This window comes from Pogoniulus pusillus, chromosome 26 (assembly GCF_015220805.1).
Source record: "Pogoniulus pusillus isolate bPogPus1 chromosome 26, bPogPus1.pri, whole genome shotgun sequence".
Lineage (NCBI taxonomy): Eukaryota > Metazoa > Chordata > Aves > Piciformes > Lybiidae > Pogoniulus > Pogoniulus pusillus.
Window position 1 is genome coordinate 11224196 of NC_087289.1, and position 18986 is coordinate 11243181.

At 50.2% G+C, this 18986-nt stretch overlaps 1 protein-coding gene across 2 annotated transcripts in view; it reads left to right on the top strand.

Annotated features, from left to right (window-relative positions):
* The window catches only part of PLD1 (phospholipase D1), an 83127-nt gene extending 72843 nt beyond the window's left edge, over positions 1–10284 (top strand). For both annotated transcript variants that reach the window (XM_064164858.1, XM_064164862.1), the window contains exons 24-26: positions 3207–3360; positions 4005–4119; positions 5432–10284. In XM_064164858.1, the coding sequence (XP_064020928.1) occupies positions 3207–3360; positions 4005–4119; positions 5432–5656 (494 nt within the window). In that variant the 3' untranslated portion in view covers positions 5657–10284. The remainder of the gene's footprint in view (positions 1–3206; positions 3361–4004; positions 4120–5431) is intronic.
* Positions 10285–18986: the final 8702 nt, after the last annotated feature.

Sequence of the window (18986 nt, forward strand, 5' to 3'; positions counted from 1 at the left end):
AGATGGCAAAGCAAGGAAGAAAAGGACTTGGGGATGGTGGTAGATAAGAAGCTCAATGTGAGCCAGCAGTGTGCACTTGCAGCCCAGAGAGCAAATCCTATCCTGGGTTGCAGAAACATGGCCAGCAGGTCGAGGGAGGTGATTCTCCCCCTCTGCTCTACTCTGGTGAGACCCCACTTGGAGTACTGCATCCAGTTCTGGAGCCCCTATTACAGGGAAGATCTGGACATGTTGGAATGTGTCCAGAAAAGGGCCACAAGGATGATCAGAGAGCTGGAGCACCTCTGCTGTGGAGACAGACTGAAAGAGTTGGGGTCATTCAGTCTGGAGAAGAGAAGGCTCCAAGGAGACCTTATTGTGGCCTTCCACTATCTGAAAGGGGCTACAAGAAAGCTGCAGAGGGACTTTTTAGTAAGGCCAGACTGGATGGGGCTCTGAGCAGCCTGATCTAGTGTGAAGTGTCCCTGCCCATGGCAAGGGGGTTGGAAATGGATGTTCCCTGAGGTCCCTTCCAGCCCTGACAATTCTGTGGCTCTGTGAAATCACTTCAGCCTGAGTTCTGCATCACAGCAGAAAAGCAATTGCAGCCTCTTTCTTTGAGAAGGAAGCCCTTTCTGATGTGTTATATCAGCAACAAAAACTCTGCCAAAGAATAGCTTAGTGCCAGATTTTGCAAGACTTGGAACACTCCCTTCTTTCAAAGCAGCAGTTCTGCCTGTGGCCTGGGATGACCTGTGGTTAGTTCTGCTCCTCTGTCACCCTCTTGGGAGTCAGATCCTGTCCCCAGTATGCAGAACAGCCCTGGGGTGGCTTTACCATTATAGCAGGGGCAGTGCTGTTGCAGCTGTGATGGTCTGGGGGCCTAAGACCACTCAGTTTTTTGTTTTCTGTGTGTGGAAACCTGAGGATGGGTTTTTTATGCAGCATGTGCATGTGTGCTGGCTGATGAAGTGGAGAGGCCACATCACCACTTCTCCTCTCAACAGAGGCACAGTGCATGAAATAAAGCATTAATGGGATCCTTGTGCAGGAGAGGCAGGTGAAAGGGTGAAGAAGCTTGCTTTTTCTCTGGAGGTGTTAGACCCCCTTGAGTTATTGCAGTCACTGGGTAGGCTAAATGGCTAACTAGTGCCTGGGGGTCTCTTATGGAGATGAGAGCTGGCTGGATTGGGAGATCATCATAGGAACATAAAATGGTTTGGGTTGAAAGGGATCTTAAAGATCATCTAGTTCCAACTCCTCAATCATGGGCAAGGGCACCTTTCACTTGACTGGACTACTCAGAGCCCCATCCCAGCTGGCCTTGTTGTTCAGTCATTTCTGTGGGTTAGTGACCCAAGGACTCCTATTGCTGGCTGCATCTTGCCATTCCCTTGGAGCCAACGAGCATTGTGGTGTCCCCATCCTTTGCCTTCTGACAGCTGTGTGGGATAGAGAAACCTGTTTGGGGGATAAAGCCTCAACTGGTCTTGAGCAATAGTAGAGGTGTTAGATCCTGTGTGGTACATTTGGGCTGGAAAGCTCCCATCATGATGCAAAGTCAGGGCTGGAGCCACTGCATGAGCCCAGCACCCAGATGCTTAAGTGCAGGGTGGTGCATTTTGCAGAGGGACACACACACACATTCCTCCTCACCAAAGCCATGTAGTAGAAAACCAGAACAGAGCCTACTGCAGCTTTCTTGGGGACTGAAGTGTTTATTTCTCAGGCATCCCACTGGAAAGTACCCCTCTCCTTTCTGGGGCTTAGGTTTTACACATACATGTCAGTGCTGCAGCAAGTGCAGGCCAAGCAGTAGAGAAGGAACATCTCCTGTGGCTGGAATGTCCCTCAGAGCCCCGGGGTCGTGTGCTGCCTTGCTGTGTTAGCAGAGATGGTGCCTGAGTTTCTGTGTCTGAGGACACACAAGTGTGGTCATAGCAGGACAGGAGGGTCAGGGTGAAGAGATAATATTCTCCTTCCTAGATGCTCCTTCTGAGGAACCTTCCCAAAATGAATCAAAAGCTGCCCCTCTTCACACTCTAAGGATAAGAGCAGATTCACCCGTGGAGTCCAACTTACATCTGTGACTTGGTATCCAAACCAAATGCAGCTAAGACCTTGGAAAGCTGTGGCATCATTCAGAAAAAAGCATTTGGGAAGTTAGAGAGTGAACTTCTGGAAGTGTTACCCTGGGTTTGGCTATGACTGAACCTTCTTTCACAGAATCACAGAAACATCCAGGTTAGCAAAGCCCCTCAGGATCACCAGGTCCAACCTAGAACCCTACTCTACAAGATCCACCTTAAACCATATCCTGAAGCACCACATCCAAATGACCTTTAAACACATCCAGGGTGGGTGACTCCATCTCCCTGAGCCGCTCATTCCAGTCCCTGACCACTCTCTCAAGGAAAAACTTTCTCCTAATGTCCAATCTAAACTTCCCCAGCATCAGCTTGAGGCCATTCCCCCTTGTTCTGTCTCCAGTTACCTGTGAGAGGAGGCCAGAACCAGCCTGGAGCTTTTGAAGTCTGCAAAAATGAGGATGGGATTTTAGTTCTTTCTTTTCTAATCCCCCAGTTCCTGACTCTTGGAGTCTGTGCTTCCATAAGGAAGTTCTCTGGATGGGGTCTTACCTAGTGAAGCCATAGATGGTCTCTCATTGTCCAGTTCTGGGCCCCCCAGTTCAAAAGGGACATAAAGCTGCTCGAGAGAGTCCATCGTAGAGACACAAAGATGATGAAGGGAATAGGACATCTCTGTTATGAGGGTGCTGGGGCTGTGCTGCTTGGAGGAGACTGAGAAGTGACCTCATCAATGTTTATCAGTATGTAAAGGGTGAGTGCCAGGATGGGGCTAGGATGACAGGACAAGGGGCAATGGTGGAAGCTGAGGCATAGGAAGCTTCATGTAAACACGAGGAGGATTTTTATCCCTGTGAGGGTGACAGAACCCTGGAACAGGCTGCCATGGGGGGTTGTGGAGTCTCCTCCTCTGGGGATATCCGAGACCTGCCTGGGTGTGTTCCTGTGTGATCTGGTCGAGGTGATGCTGCTCTGGCAGGGGGGTTGGACTGGATGAGCCTCGCACGTCCCTTCCAGCCCCTGCCGCTCTGTGATTGTGCGATGCGGAGCGCCGCAGGGGCGGGTGGCTGGTGCCGGGGGGCACGCAGGAGCACCTGCTGCAGCCGTGGTGCATTGCTGGTGCTTTTTGCCCCCGGCCAGGCTCTGCCAACATCAACGACCGCAGCATGCTGGGCAAGCGGGACAGCGAGATCGCCGTCATCGTGCAGGACACCGAGACCGAGCCCTCGGTGATGGACGGGGAGGAGTACAGCGCCGGGAAGTTTGCCCTGTCCCTGCGGCTGCGCTGCTTCAGGTGGGGCCTGCAGGGCAGCCCGAGCGTGGGCACCGATGCAGGCAGGCTCTGTGTCTGCCCACAGCCTTTCAGCCCCGCGGGGCTGCTGCTGCCCGCTCAGGTTTTAGCCTGGGTTCAGCCCAGAGCTGCGCTGCTGTTTGACTGGTGTTGGCCTTTCCCACACCTCTCCTGTCCTCAGCTGGCAGCTTCCCTTGCAAATGGTCTGGCTCCGGGGTTTCTCTGGGAGAGCTCATAAACAGGACAGTGATATTTTGCCTCCAGATCCTGTTTTCACACTCCCAATTTTGGGTGGCGATGTCTCTTTCTAAGGGGAGTTTCTTCCCCCCAAGCAGCCATCTGGCTCACAACATGGCCATTCCTGCATTATGACCTTTTCTCTTTGTCCTTGTTCTACTTTTCCCCCCCCCACCACCCTGTTTCCCATCTGGACAGTTATTGCACAGAATGAAAGGAGAAAATCCAGCAGCATTAAGGAGGCTGACAAACTACTGCAGGGGGTGGGAGCCAGGAGGGCATGGTGGGGTGGGGGGGGCACACAGGGTTTTGCAAGTGCCATGGAAACTTTTCTCTCCTTCTGGTATTTCTCAAGAGAGGGAGCATCTGGTGCTTCAGCTTCTACGAGTTTAATCCCATTGTATTCTCAGGGTTGTCCTTGGTGGCTCTGATCTCAATCCAGAACACCAGGATCCTGTCTGTGACAAATTCTTCAAGGAGGTGTGGATTTCTACAGCAGCTCGCAACGCCACCATCTTTGACAAGGTGAGAAATGTGCTGCCTTTCCCCTCCCTCCTCCCTGCCTGCTGCTGGCAGGTGCCAACAGGAGAAGCGGCACGAGGCAGGTGAGAGCACCAGGTGCAGCTCCTAGGGTTGGACCTTCAGAGATGCTTTGATGGAACAAGTCGAGTTGGATGCGAGAGCTGTGAGAAAGCCCACGGAGTCTGTGCATCCCCCAAGTGTGATGGCGATGTAAGGAGATAGCAGTCCTGATTTCTCCTGTTTGTGTCAGCTGCAGCTCTAGAGGCTGGCTGTGGAGTATCTGCTACTTCTAGCTGGCCACAGTGTAACTGGAGTAGAAGCAAATTTTACTTCTGGTTGTTAGTGAGCTTTTTACAGTGCTCAGAAAAGTCCTGCTCCAGCCATACCGCAGATACATGTGTGCCTCTCCCCTCCCTGTTCTCCAGGCTGTCAGTTAAGGTACTCCCATCCCAGGGAATTTGTAGTAGATGTTTTGGGATTTTCTGTTGTAGTATCTGGACAGGCTGAGAGCTGAATGAAGGCAAACCTTGTGAAGCTCAATAAGGGCAAGTGCAGGGTCCTGCATCTGAGGAGGAGTAATGGCAGGCATCAGTACAGACTGCTACAAAGCAGCTCTGTGGGGAAACACCTTGGAGTGCTAATGGACAGTTCTGTGTGGGCCAACACTGTGCCCTTGTAGCCAAGAGAGCCAATGGCATCCTGGAGTGCTTCAGGAAAAGTGTGGCCAGCAGGTCTAGGGAGGTTTTACTTCCCTGTACTCTGCCCCAGTGAGACCACACCTGGAATACTGTGTCCAGTTTTGGGCTCACCAGTTCAAGAGAGACAGGGATCTGCTGGAGAGAGTCCAGTGGCGAGTCATGAGGATGACTGGGGGACTTTGAGCATCTCCCTTATAAAGAGAGACTGAGAAACCTGGGGCTGGTTAGTCTGGAGAAGAGAAAGCCGAGAGGAGATCTGATTAATGTCTATAAATATTTGAGGGGTGGGTGTCAAGTCTGGGGCAAATCTCTTTTTGGTGGTGTGCAGTAATAAGGAGCAGTGAATACAAACTGGAACATAGGAGGTTTCGCCTCAACATGAGGAGAAACTTTACAGTGAGAGTGACAGAGCACTGGAACAGGCCCCAGGGGGGTTCTGGAGTCTCCTTCTCTGGAGACTTTCAAGCCCCACCCCAGACGCATTCCTGTGAAGCCTGCCTTGGGTAATCATACTTTTGGCAGGGGGATTGGACTCAATGACCTCTGGATGTCCCTTCCAACCTCTACCGTTCTGTGATGTGCCCCAGACTGATGTCACTTCTTTCTGCTTCGGTCAGGTCTTTCGCTGCCTCCCCAGCGACCAGGTGAGCAACCTGAACCAGCTGCGCGAGTTCATCGCCAAGCCCAAGCTGGCCAACGATGATCCTGCCAGAGCAGCAGAGGAACTGAAAAAGATCCGTGGGTTTTTGGTGCAGTTCCCCTTTCGTTTTCTGGAGGAGGAGTACTTGCTTCCCTCTGTTGGAACAAAGGAGTCCATGGTACCCATGGAGGTTTGGACTTAAGAAGGTGCAGACTGCTTTATGTTTTAAGGTCTAGTTCTCTAGAGACAAGCTGATGGACAGTATGGCCTTGCAGGAAGCTTCTTACTGCTAAGGGAGGTGAAGAAGGTCTCCACCAAGCTACTGTGCCCTTCCTAAGGATTTTGGGGGAGGAACTTGAAGTAAAACGACACTAACAAAGGAGAGGAGCTGAAAGAGTTGGGAATTATGGCAAATGGGAAGCTTAATCTCTAGAGGAGTTGCTTCTTGAGACGCATTCTGAGCACCTAAAGGATGCAGACCACTTGCTAGGACAGGAAACAAATGCCAGTGGATGTTGCTGCTGCTGGCAGCTGGGTGTTGTGGTGGCATACATGCTGTGATCCTGCTGTGACTGTGCAGGACTCGTGTGCTGCTACAGCTTTTGCATATCCCTGTCCTGGTTTGCCCGAGTCTTCCCATCTCACCTCCTTGTTCACCCTCAGAGCATGCCCTGCAGCTCTGGCACTGTCAGGAAGTGCTGCTTGATGCTGCCTTGGGTTGTCCTGCAGCTTGCCCCAAGTGCAGGTGTTTCACTTCTTGAATGGAAGATGACTAACAACAATCTTGTATCAGAATCAACATTTCAGTTGCTGCTGCCCTCTGGGGAGGGGAAGAACTCTTTCTACCCCAGCTAGAGCAATCAGCAGTCCTCATGCAGCATGGTGATGCCGAGGTCTTGGCAAAGAGCAGCCTCAGTGGTTATTTCCAGCTCCTTCAGCTCCAGAGTTTGTTCTCCTTTGGAGACACAGAGCACCTAAGTTTGTTCAAAGGTGTGAAGGGTTTCTCCAGGAGAGGACTGAGGTTTGAACTCCAGCCTTGGATCTGTGGAGCTGAAGGATAGCAAGGCGCTGCATGTAATGGGACAAACTCAGAACCCAGCAGAGGCCAAGCCCTGCACTCTGTGTCCTCTGTTCATGCATTTCCACTGCAGTTAGAAGGCACTTTGCTTTCCATCTCTTCTTCCTTGTTTAAAAGAAGGGAACTGACACCATGCTCAAACTGAGCTGATGTATTGCTTTGTAAGTGGGGTGAATGCAAGGAGGGGCAGGAAGCAGTTGTCAAAGCCTTCTTTTTGGTCTCCACAATCCTGAGCTCAGCCATGCAGGACAGGTCTTCCTAAGCACAGATGAAGCTCAGCATGCCCAATCCTGGTTTCCATTTTTGCAAGACAAGTTTCCAAAGCTCTTTTGTCTGGCTGTGCAGTGAAGCAGCAGTTCTGTTCAGCATGTCTGGGCAAAACACTACTGCTCCCGGGTCAGGACCTCACCTGATGGGTGCTGTCCTGAGTCTTCACTCCATCCTCCATCTTGCAGTGAGCCATGTCTCCTGCTTTCACATCCAGCTCCAGCTGCAGTCCCAGGGGACACGCTCACCAGCAGTCTGCAAGGCTGTGTTGAACACTAAGAGATCAGCGTAACACAGACCTAGAGTTGGATCTGGAGGCTGAGCTCCTCTGCTGCCACTTGTGTCCAGGGGAATCCCTTCCCTAGTTGGGTTTAACCCTGTGCCCAGCTCTCCCTACTCAAAAGACCACAAGAACTGATATCTACTTAAGTTCACAAGCAAGTTTATTTTTTTCCTGCTCTGTCTCTTCCAAGTCTCAGTTGTTTTTAACTCTAAAAGAATTACACAGGTTCCTTAGCTATCCCCAGAATGTAGCTGGCACCTGATTGCCCTCTGTGCCTCCAGACCATGGGCACCAACTAATTCTGTACCCAAGTTACAAGTGCAGACATTCTTCCAGGGCAGCCTGAGTCTCAGCTCCTTCCTCCAGGTTCCACAGTTTGATGCAGATCAAATTACCTATGAAACTCCTCTCTGGCTGCTGCATCCATGCTCTGGTTAGCCTGCTGCAAGTGCATGTGCAGCATTTTAATGCAATTACCTTTTTTTCCATAGGGTTGATGCTTTTAGCTGGCAAGCTGTAAGCAGATAAATTTGTCCCCTTGGTGGTTTTATTTTTCCCCCCTGAAAAAGAAACTGACCTGGGGGTCACCCCCTGCAGAGCCAGAGCAATGTGTGCCCCTGACAGTTTGCAATCAAGAAGGATCAAAGGTGTCTTGTTGCTTTGTGTCAGTGGGAGTTCATCAGAGCTTTTCCCTCCTGGTATGTTTTTAGCTGGTTTAGTTTGAACAAAGCTGCTAACTTTGAACAATTACAGCCTGTCAGAGAATCATTTTAAGTCATACAGATCTGTATTTGTAGTTGAAATGAAAGCATTCAACCCTGCCACCCATACATGTGAACCTTGAAGTTCTCCAGAACTTCTTGTCATCTTCTAAGTGCTCTTATTGTCCCTGTCCTCATGTGAGCAAAGATCATTGTAATTGTTATCTTTACATTGTCTTTTAAGAAAGGTAGGAAGCTAATTGAAGCTTTCTAACTCCAGCAATGTTAAGTCCCTCTCTGCCAGACTGCTTGGGGAAAAACCACCCAGGTTCTGCACCACTCAACCCACCTCGTGATGGCTTCTGGTCCCAAGTGACACAGCAGAGCCACGGAGAAGAAATGTCATTGACTGATGCTGTATGAACAGGTGCTAATTAAAAAGGTCTGTCTTTATTAGAGTAGTAGATGGGCTTTGTGCTGGCTGTTTGGGTTTTTTTGGGAGTGGGGAGCATTTCTTGGTGGGAATGGAGGAGTTGCACTGAGCTTCCCTTCCCTGTGTTGGTGCTAGATTCCTGGTAGCAGGAATTTAGCCTTGGCATAGTACAAGGGTCCTGCATCCCGAGAGGCATGTGGGCCCACCAGACTTGCCCCCATGGAGGCAGCACTGCTCACCTCACACAGATGATGGGGCTGCAGCCATGGCCAGCACAGGCAGCGCTGATCAGAACTAGCTCCTCAGGTGGGGCAGCAAGAGGTTTATTTCTTATATTAAGAAGCCTGTGAGGTTGAACACCTTGAGAGATTTCTGCACCTAAACAATCACCACTATTTAGTCTGTAACTTCAGCATGGCCTTACTTTTCGTCCCTTCCAGCTGGAGAGAGTCACTCTCTGATGTACAGAACAAGCAGTGTGGATTCAGCACTGGCAAGCCCAGAAACATCAGCTGTTTCACATGGCATTTATTTATCAGAACTACTTCCAGACTCAGACTTTATTTTGTAGTTCAGCCTGAGCAGAACACTTTATTTTTCTTTAATTTATTCCTTAACATGTTCCACTTTGAGAACTCTCACTCCTTACTGTATCCTTTGAACAGGCTGGTGTTTTTAAATTACATGTTTTGTTGTCTAGATGTTGGGCTGGATAAATGTTTCATGTGAATCTAATGCATGGGTTAAAAAGGGAGGGATAAAATCTCATCATATGTTAGAACCTGACTGGAAAACTAATTTCTAGGAGAGCTAGTCTAGTGCTCCATGGCAGATGCAAAGTGCTTGGCTCAGTTTCTGGTCCCTTGGTCTCAGTTTTGTCACCTGACTTGCTGTGACCTTTCGCTGGATGAAACCCCAAACGCTTTCTTTTCCTTCCTTTTGATCAGGTTTCACAACATGATTTTGTAATCCTGGTGCTGTCCCTGTGGGAGGCCTGAGTGCAGGTTTTGCCTAGCTGCTGGGACCCTGAGATGAATAATTCACCATATCATTATTCCTTCCAGGGAAGCGTCCCTGTACAATCAAGCTCAGCTGTGGTTTGCTTTTGTTATGTCAGTGTAACAGATTGCCTGTGTGCTTATTAGGCTGCTCAGAGGTTTGTAAGCTGTGCACAGAGGGTTGCATTTGTGTGGACACTTTAAGTGAGTGGTCCTTCAGGTTCGTTTTCTCCTGCTCCTGACCCAAATTCACACTGGTCTAAATTGATGGCACTACCCTGGCTTAGCTGGCAGAAAGGACTTGGTCTGTGAGATGTAGTGATGACCTGTGTGAGGAAAGCCTGTGGGCCGGGTGTCGAGGTAGAGGTTGGCACCTCCTGGGTGGCTCACAGGATGTGAATACCCTTTCACATTTCGTGGCACTTGTTCTGCAAGTTGTTTCCAACAAGCAGCCCCTTCTGCACAGCTGAGCTCCTGCTGGAACCAGGAGCTCTGCAGAACTGAGGTAGAAGCTGAGAGTGTAACTCCATGGCAGCGAATCCAGTTCAGCATGCAAAGCTAAAGGTGTACTGAAGTGGAGCAGCCCCACATGCTGCACTGACTACTGAATGCAGTGATCCTCTTGAGGTTTGTCTTCTTTTCTGTGTCCCTGCCTGCTTGCTTTGTGTATACTCCAATATTTCTGCTTACTCTATTTTTAATCTCTTGGTGTTCTCAGAAAACCTCCTCTGTGTAAGTAATTCCAACTTACCTCTTTCCTGACTCTCTGGGAACAAGACAGTGTTGAAAGGCACAGTTCTGAGAATTCTTTCTCTCTTTCTGTATCGTGTCTTTAGCCAAACTAATCAACAAAAGGAGAGCTTCCACTCGGGATGTGACTGCCAGTCTCTGTGTCTCCGCCGTCTGGCGGTGCAGTTGTGAACACTGAGTATCCCTTCTGTGAAGGCTGCTGGAATCGAGTTTTGTATCCTTGTTTCTGCTAACTGACTGCTTTCCTTTCCACTCCATTTGTACCTGGTAAATGAATGTGCATTAATGGACTGAAAATACAACTTATCATCACGTCAAAATGTTTGCCTTTGGTCTCGTTTCTGTTCGGTTTGGGGGACCTGTGGCTGCCTCCCACTTGTGGGCTGAGTTCTGCTCTTACCCCCAGCAGCTAAGGTGTGATGGAAAAGGCCCTGATTCACAGTAAAAATGGCTAGACCTGAGTCATTCAGTCTTTCCTCAGAGTGAGAAATGGAGGTGAAACAATGTAGAAAGAAAATATAACTTCTTAAATTTAAAAATCCTGCTGTAAAGGAGTTTTTTAATAATCCAAAGGCATTATGAAAGGCACAGGGAAAAAAACTCACCTCTGTCTCCAAAAGGGAATTAACTTGCCACTGTCTCTCTTCACTTTCAATAAAGGAAATTCAGCACAGAGAGAGGAGAAAGTAGATGAGTGTCCTCCGGGGGAGAGGAGATGAATAAAGTGTAAGTGGCATTTCCAAAGCACTCTTGCAAACTGAAAACATATTAACTTCTCTCCTTCTTAGGTTTCATCTCCTTCTCCAAATGCCAAAGGGCTCCCCGCATCCTCAAAACTTCCAGGTCCAATCTGTGCCCTTCATAAACACAATAAACCAAGAGCTTCTCAGGGTGGGGGTGGTGCTGGTAAAAGGCAGACAGCTGCTGATTGACACCATCAGCTTCTGCTGCCACTCCAACATCTCACAGCTAATTACATGCTTGCTGCATCCCACTTACAGGGTCTTGCAAGCAGAGACACGGACAAGCAGGAGCAATGCAGAGAGTTGCCAGTCACTGCTGGGCACAGAGGTGCTGGCTGGCAGGCGTAGGGGTCACGGAGGGTGGCTGCGACTCAGGTTGGCAGCTGCTGCTGTCTCCTCCTTGCTATCAGTTGGTTTCCGTGCAGGAGAGCTCACATTAATGTGAAGTTCACCTGAAACGAGAAGTGGTCCAGAACCTGGAGAGTTTAGGTTGCAATTTGTGGGAAGGATCTTTTCCCCCTCTGACACATTGTAGAGTCCTAACTTGAGGGCACTGCTGCTTTGTGCTGTTTTCCCTCTCTCACATGCAGAACCAAATGCTTTTGCTGGGCACAACCTGATCCACACCCATCAGCCCACTAACGCCACAAGTGAATGTCAGCTTAAGGGCTGGGGCTGGCATGAGCAGTGCAGGGGAGGCAGGAACATGCTGCCAAAGCTGCCTGTGACTTTCCTACAGCCTAAGTGTTGATCAACTATTTGCAAGGTCTCTAATTTGCTGGCTCCTTGCTGAGCAGAGACACAGCCTACGCCTGCCCTGAATGCAAAGTGTAATCCCCACTGTGTTTAACAGACCTCCTCTTCCCAGCGTGGATTTCTCTGGCCACTTTCATACCAAGGTCACTCCTGCCTCTTCTCATGGGTCAGCTTCTCCACCATTGCCATGACACACTGGAGGCTGCAGAAATCCTCCCACTCCACCTCAGTGCCAGACAGATCTGCTCTTAGGGTCTTCATTAGCCACACATTTCTGCACTGAGCTCTCAATAACATCTCAGCTTTTTAATTAGCACTGCCCTTTTGCGTGTACCACGTCACTGATACTCCATCGTTGTCGTTGTAGAGGAGGAAAGTAGGGAGGAAAGATATCTAAAGGCACATAAAAAAACTAACAACCAAAGCCCAGGTTTCATCTCACTGCTAAAAATCAATCAAGTTTTAGTTATTCTGCAATTGTGGCAGCTCTTCAGGTCCTCAAGTACATCTCCGAAGCGCCGATGTGGTGGAGCGAAGGTTTTGAGAGCACTGTGAGTGAAACGTTCAATTCTTTTTCTCCTTCTTTCTTTCTTTTTTCTTTTTTAATTGGAAAAATTACAAGTGACAGCTTCAAAATTGGTTCCACTCTTTTGATTGATTGCTCAGAATATTTAGCTCAAAATTATTGTGGCAAGATTTTTCTAGAGAGGCTTGTGGCTGGGATGGAAATGAGCTTGGAGAAAGGGGATGGGGGAGTCCTTAAATTATTCTGCAGAGGAAAGTGTTTATACCCAGGCTCAGCAATGAGTAATCTCCATGTTCAGTCTGATCTTGATAATTAAACATCCAGTGAGTTCCCACTTGAGGACAAAGGAGAGGAGGCCAGGGAGATGGTGTTGTCACAGCTTCCCAGGTTTCTGTTACCTGGAGATTACTGGTGCCCAGCAGAAGTGGGGGAGCTGTCTGCATGCTGCTGAGGAGCCTTGTAGTGCTCTGCTGATGGCCTGTCCACATGTTGCATCCCTACTGGGAAACCTGTGCTGGGATGAGAGTTGGCACTTTGTGAGGCAAAGGAGCGTTGGAGTTCTGCTGGAGCAGATGTGCTGGAAGCCACCGATCAGGGAGGGAAGCTGAGGGATGCTGAAGGTGGTTTGAGTGCAAGGAGGAGTTCAGGTAAGAGCTCATTCCACCTTTTAAGCTGTAGAAACCACCAGGGCCAAGCCATGTGGTGGTTTTACTGGGACTTTGGTACCCCCAGGTGCACTATGCTGGACAAGCAGATGCCATTCCACCACTCTGGCCTTCAGCTCCTCTTGTCCTTGCCAGGTCCTCGTATGTTCCCTTGCATTCCTGAAAAGGCCCAGCTTAAAGCAGGCATGCCATAGGATCAGCCAGGTTAGAAGAGGCCTCCAAGTCTAACCTAGCACCCAGCTCTATCCAAACAACCCGACCATGGCACTAAGTGCCCCATCCAGACTTTTCTCCAACATCTCCAGGGATGGCAACTCCACCACCTCCCTGGGCAGCCCATGCCAATGCCAATCACTGTCTCTGAAGAACTTCCTCCTAATATGCAGCCTGCACCTCCCCTGGCACAGCTTGAGACTGTGTCTCCTTGCTCTGTTGCTGGTTGCCTGGCATATAGATACTCTGCTGCCCCCAGACAGCAAACTGCCCCAGGTCATTGCCAGGACAGGAGAGCTGGTACCAGCTGGTAGAGAGAAGACAGGCAGGCTGGGCTGTCACTGAGACTCCAGCCTTCCCTGTTCCCTCCTGACTACAGCTTTGGAGCTCTGGCCTGCTTCTGGTGCAGTGCCTTTGGCACTGGTCTGATTCCTTCAGTTTCCATCACAAAGCAGGGAGAGTATTTATGGTCTCTTCTCTGGGTTGCTTTCCTTATTTCTTTCTTTCCTAAACAAGCCTCAGCCTACTTGCAGTGGAACACTCACACTGTACCCCCAAGACAAAATCAGAAGCTGTATCTGCACCACAAAGACAATGAGGGGACTGGAACATCTCTCTTTCCAAAACAGGCTGAGAGACCTGGGGCTCTTCAGTCTGGGAAAGAGAAGACTGAGAGGGAATCTTCCAAATGTGTAGAAATGTCTGAAGAGTGGAGATGATGAGGATGGCGCTGGGCTCCTCTCAGTGGTGGCCAGTGACAGGAGAAGGGGCAGTGGGTACAGACTAGAACACAGGAGGTTTCACTTCACCATAAGCTGAAACTACTTTGAGATTGATAGAGCACTGGAGCAGGCTGCCCAGAGAGGTTGTGGACTCTTTCTCTGGAGAGATTCCAAACCTGCCTGGATGTGTTCCTGTGCAACCTGATCGAGGTGAGCCTGTGTTAGCAGGTGTTGGACTAGATGCTCTCCAGAGGTCTCTTCCCATTACACCCCCTACCAGTCTGTGCTTCCATGATCCTATCCTTTAGGAGAGGACTCAGTCTATTTGCCTGGCATTTTAAAGTTTTGACTTGAAAGATGGGTTTGAGGTTGCAGATTTGGGGGGGGGGGGGGGGAGAGTCTTCTTGCCTTCCAGGGTCTCACATTTCAGATATGCCTCCTCTTGAAACAAGTACATGGTTTGTGAAATAGGATGCAAAGCGTTGTAGGTACAGAAATAGGAATTAGTGACTGTACACAGAATCCATTTCAGGCAGAGCTAATGGCTTGCTCTACAGCAAAAAGCCCAATTTTGACCAGTAGCAGATAGGGAACTGGCAAACTCCAGGAACAAAGGCAGCTGTAGGCACAAGCCACGGAGCAGTCAGATGATGTTTGTCCTTGGATGTCTTGTGTCCTGCATAAAAAGTCCTGGGTGAGCCCCAGCTATCTGTTAGGACTACGTTGCTCAGTGCATACTGAGTGGGAAGAGTTGAGCAGGTACTGGTAACTGAATTATGTTGTCTGGATGTAACCTGTGCATTTCAGTACATGTAGGAATTTAAGCTATGTGTCCTTGGGGCCACTCTGAAGTCTGATTTCCCTGATAGCTCACTTGTAGGTAACATTCAACTAAATTCCTCTTGCTCCCACCACAGCGCAGCCTGAGGAGAACAGCTGAGGTGTGCACAGGGCTGCTGGGCTCGGCTGAGCTGCAGCTGCAGGCCAGCACCAACGGAGCAAAGCGCCCACCTCTGCCCTTGCTGGGACTCAACTCCCAGTCTAGGTTAAACCTGCCACCAAGATGATGTTGACTGCAGGTTAGGACACGTGGAGGACCTTGCAAAGCAGGAGCTCAGAGGACTTTTCCCTGGCTTGGTGGTGAGCCTCTGCTTCTCCTCACCCGCTCCATCCCCGCCCTGTTCTGCAGCACTGCCCGTCTCCAGCTCCTCCAGCAGCAGGCGCCACAAGGTGACATCAGGCAGAGAAGTGTCCCCAGGTGAGTGGTGCAGAGCGATGGCTTAAACCCGCCTGGCAGGTGGCTGCCGGAGAGACGGTTTCGAGCCGCCAAGCTCCCCCGGGCATGCAGGCTGGGTGGCTGCGGCCGCCAGAGGGCGCTGCGGGCCCAGGCAGCTGACGCAGCTCCCCGGCAGGGCGCAGGACGCTCTGTGCCGCCTCCTGCCAGCCCCCACCCGGGGCCGGCCGTGCCCGCAGGACCCCCCGGCCACAGCTCACAGTCAGGGAAAGATGAAATTGTATTTTCTTATAATAGAAGTATAACAATGTAAAGAGAAATAATAACTAGAGAAGGAAGGAAGGGGAAAAAAAAACCAATACAATAACCTTAAGGGAGATGGGGAAGGGGTCAAGCGGCAGCGAAGCAGCAGAAGCAGCAGTAGCCAAAACAGCAGCCGGGGAAGATAGGCGAAGCTGCAGCAGCCGAAGCCAGCGGGAGAAGGGGGAGAACAAACTGTGCTTCTAGACATTAAGTTCTTGATGCTCCAATGAAATTATATTAATTTATCTATTGTTGCCATTCATGGGGCCTGTCCCTAGAATGTTCATCTCTCCCCTATGGCTGAGCTAGAGGATCAGCTCAAACGGCCACAAGGAGGAGACCAGCACGTAAGCCTATCGCACTCCCCCCTTCACAGTGCCTTGAATTGCCAGGGGAGCCTCTCTCACGGCGGGTGCGCAGCCCCTGGGCGCACCCCCAAAGTCAGCTTTGCTGGGCTGCTGGGGTGGCTTGCAGGTTTCCCATCTGAAGATGGTCATGCCAAGCTGGTTTCAGATGAAATACTCTGTATGCCTTGCTTGGTCTCAAATACCTCCTCTGCCTCCAGGGGTCCTCCCGGGAGGCTGCGTTTGCTCCCGGACGGACGACTGCCTGCAAGATGTCCCTCCAGTGCATCTCCTTGCAGACCGTATCTGGGCGACATCAGTTGCGCTGGGTAAGAACGCTCACAAACCTATTTCCTGCGGCAGCAAGATCACATTAGGCACAATTACACACTCTAGGAATTTCTCCTCAGATCCAGCTGGGTACAGCCAGGAGTGGCAGAGGAGCCGGAGCGTGCGTGGAATAATGAATCATTCATTCAACCTCCTCGACGACTTCAGGCTTTTGGGGTGTGCAAGTGTATGGTGAGCTGCACTAGCTGCTTGTTGCCCTACAAATGCCCAGAGCCTGAATCATTTAAGTGATTCCAAATTAGGTTTCCACTGTGTCTGTTACTCTATCTTTGTCCTGCCATTTCATTATGACCAGAACCAGAAAGGTTAACATGGAAGTCATTCAAAATGTCTCAGCAGGAGAAGTCTCCCTGAGCTGAGCTGTGCTGTGCTGTGCTGCTCCAAACGGAGACTTCCTCAGCAGGTACAATCCACTTGTCCATGTCCATAAGGTTCCCATCCTCAGGACAAACAGACAACTCTTTTTGACCCACTACTGAGTCCCCCTAGCAAAGCCATGGGTGTCATGGGGAAAACATGGAGATGATGCATGAACGTGATCAACCCTCCCTGGTGAGGAGCACAAAGTCCATCAGGCTGTCCCCAAGAGCAAGATGATGGTGTGGCTGCAGTGTGGAGTGTTGCAGCACCCCGTGAAACCAAACCATCACCTTCCTCTTCCTGGTTGACTCATACCAGAAGCAGCTCTCTCGTGCTGCACTGCTTGCTCTGGCCTGGTGAAGCAGTCCCCTGGCATGGCACCACATTAAACCACTTCCCTGAAACCCAGCTGTGTTTGAGTCACTATTCCATCGTTATCTGCCAGCTCAGAGAGGTGGAGCACATTTGTTAGCTAAAGATTTCCTTTCAAGCAGCTGGTGGCACATTATCCTGGCCAGTTCTATTGCTGTGTAATCTAAGCTGTCACCCACATTTCCAATATTTGACTTCTGGTAAGGCCACAGCAAGGCTGGGACAGAGCCAAGGTGCTGGGGAGCCCTCCTCACAGAAGAGGGCAAGGTTGCTGTGACCTGGGACATCATAGATCACACCCTCAGGTCACCTGAACTTACCCTTATCCTTGAGGGGGCTGAACAAGCTCATATTCTGCAGCTGTCTAATGACTTTTGGTTGTTTATTTCTTTTTAAGGTGTAGATGTCTGGTTCTGGTGTTGCAGGCCATGTTGCCCACTAACATTGCTTGCCTGTGGGCCAACAGTAAACACACCCATAAACCAGTATAGCTCGGGCCCGCCGCCTGAGTCCTCAGAAAGATCCAGTATGAATTATGCTGAAACCCTTTATTGATCATGACAGCACAAATTTATACACTCAGCCAGTAAGCACAGGCCTACACATGAGCATAATTAGTCAGGGACAGCCCACCACGTGCATAAGTACACGCCTTGTTATTCTCCTCTAACGAAGGTCCGTTATCTACCCCTTCTGAGATAAGGTGGCCAGCGCCAGAACGAGAGGACACAGCCTCAGGCTGCGCCAGGGGAGATTTAGGCTTGAGGTGAGGAGAAAGTTCTTCACTGAGAGAGTCATTGGACACTGGAATGGGCTGCCCGGGGAGGTGGTGGAGTCGCCGTCCCTGGGGCACTTCAAGGCAAGGTTGGACGTGGCACTTGGTGCCATGGTGTAGCCTTGAGCTCTGTGGTAAAGGGTTGGACTTGATGATCTGTGAGGTCTCTTCCAACCCTGATGATACTGTGATACTGTGGCCAGCTGCATGTGAGAACCAAGGTCTGTTATTACAAGGATCTGCCTGTTGTCTCTTCTCTTTGCTCTGTTCCCACAGCAGTCCTGCACCTGCACCCCACAGCTCTCGTGTGTTCTGCATTCCCACGTTCTAGGATCTGCAGCAGTGCTGAATGTAGTGAGAGCTGAGACAACAAACCGATCAACTGGCCCCATCTCACAGTCACAGATTGCACTGGATTGGAAGAGACCCTCAAAGGTCATCTTGTCCAAGCCTCATGCTATGAGCAGGGACACCTCCAACTAGAGCAAGCTGCCTAGGGACACATTAAGTCTGATCTTGAATGTCTCCAGGGATGAACTCTCAACCACAACCCTGGGCAAACTATTCCAGTATTTTATGACTCTCATTGTAAAGAACTTCCTCCTTTAGTCTAACCTAAATCTGCCCTGCTCCAGTTTCAGACCATTTGCCCTTCATCCTATCACTACAAGCCTCTTCTAAACAGTCCCTCCCCAGCCTTCTTCTAGGTCCCCTTCAGATGCTGAAATGTAGCTATGAGGTCTCCTCTTTCCTAGGCTGAACAACCCAAATTCTTTCAGCCTCTCTTCACAGAAGAGGTGCTCCAGACCTTTTCTGGACCAGCAGGTGCGTGTCTCTCTTGTGGTGGTAGGCCTGTAGCTGGACCCAGTACTCCAGGTGAGGTCTCACCAGAGCAGAGTGGCAGAATCACCTCTCTTGATCTGCTGGCCACACTTCTTTTGCTGCAGCCCAGGATATGATTTGCCTTCTGGGCTGCAAGTGCCCATTGCTGTTCATGTACAGCTTCTCATCCACCAGCACCCCCAAATCCTCTTCTGCAGGGTTACTCTCGATTTCATCATCTCCCAGCCTTTATTGGTATCTAGGGTTGCTCTGACCTGAGTGCAGGACTTTGAACTTTGTCTTATTGAACCTCATCTCCTTCCCATGGTAACACCCAGACGTGCTGCTTGGAGAACCTCCCTTTCTGAGGCGGTTTGTGCATTCTCCTTCTCTTCATCATCATTTCTGTTACACTGTGTTCATACCAACTCCCACAAAAAGAAGTTACTGGGGGATTTTTGCTGGTTTTCTGGTTTCCTTGCCCATGTGTGTTTTTAGCAGGTGCTTGCTGATTAAATGGGAGTGGGCATTTTCCAACGCTACACAAGATAATGTCATTCTGGATGGGTGGGCAGAGGCCAATGGGGTGAGATTTAACAAGGCCAAGTGCAGGGTTCTGCACTTTGGCCACAACAACCCCAAGCAGTGCTACAGGCTGGGGACAGAGTGGCTGAGAGCAGCCAGGCAGAGAGGGACCTGGGGGTACTGGTAGAGAGTAGCTGAAGATGAGGCAGCAGTGTGCCCAGGTGGCCAAGAGAGCCAATGGCATCCTGGCCTGTATCAGGAACAGTGTGGCCAGCAGGACAAGGGAGGTTATTCTTCCCTTGCACTCAGCA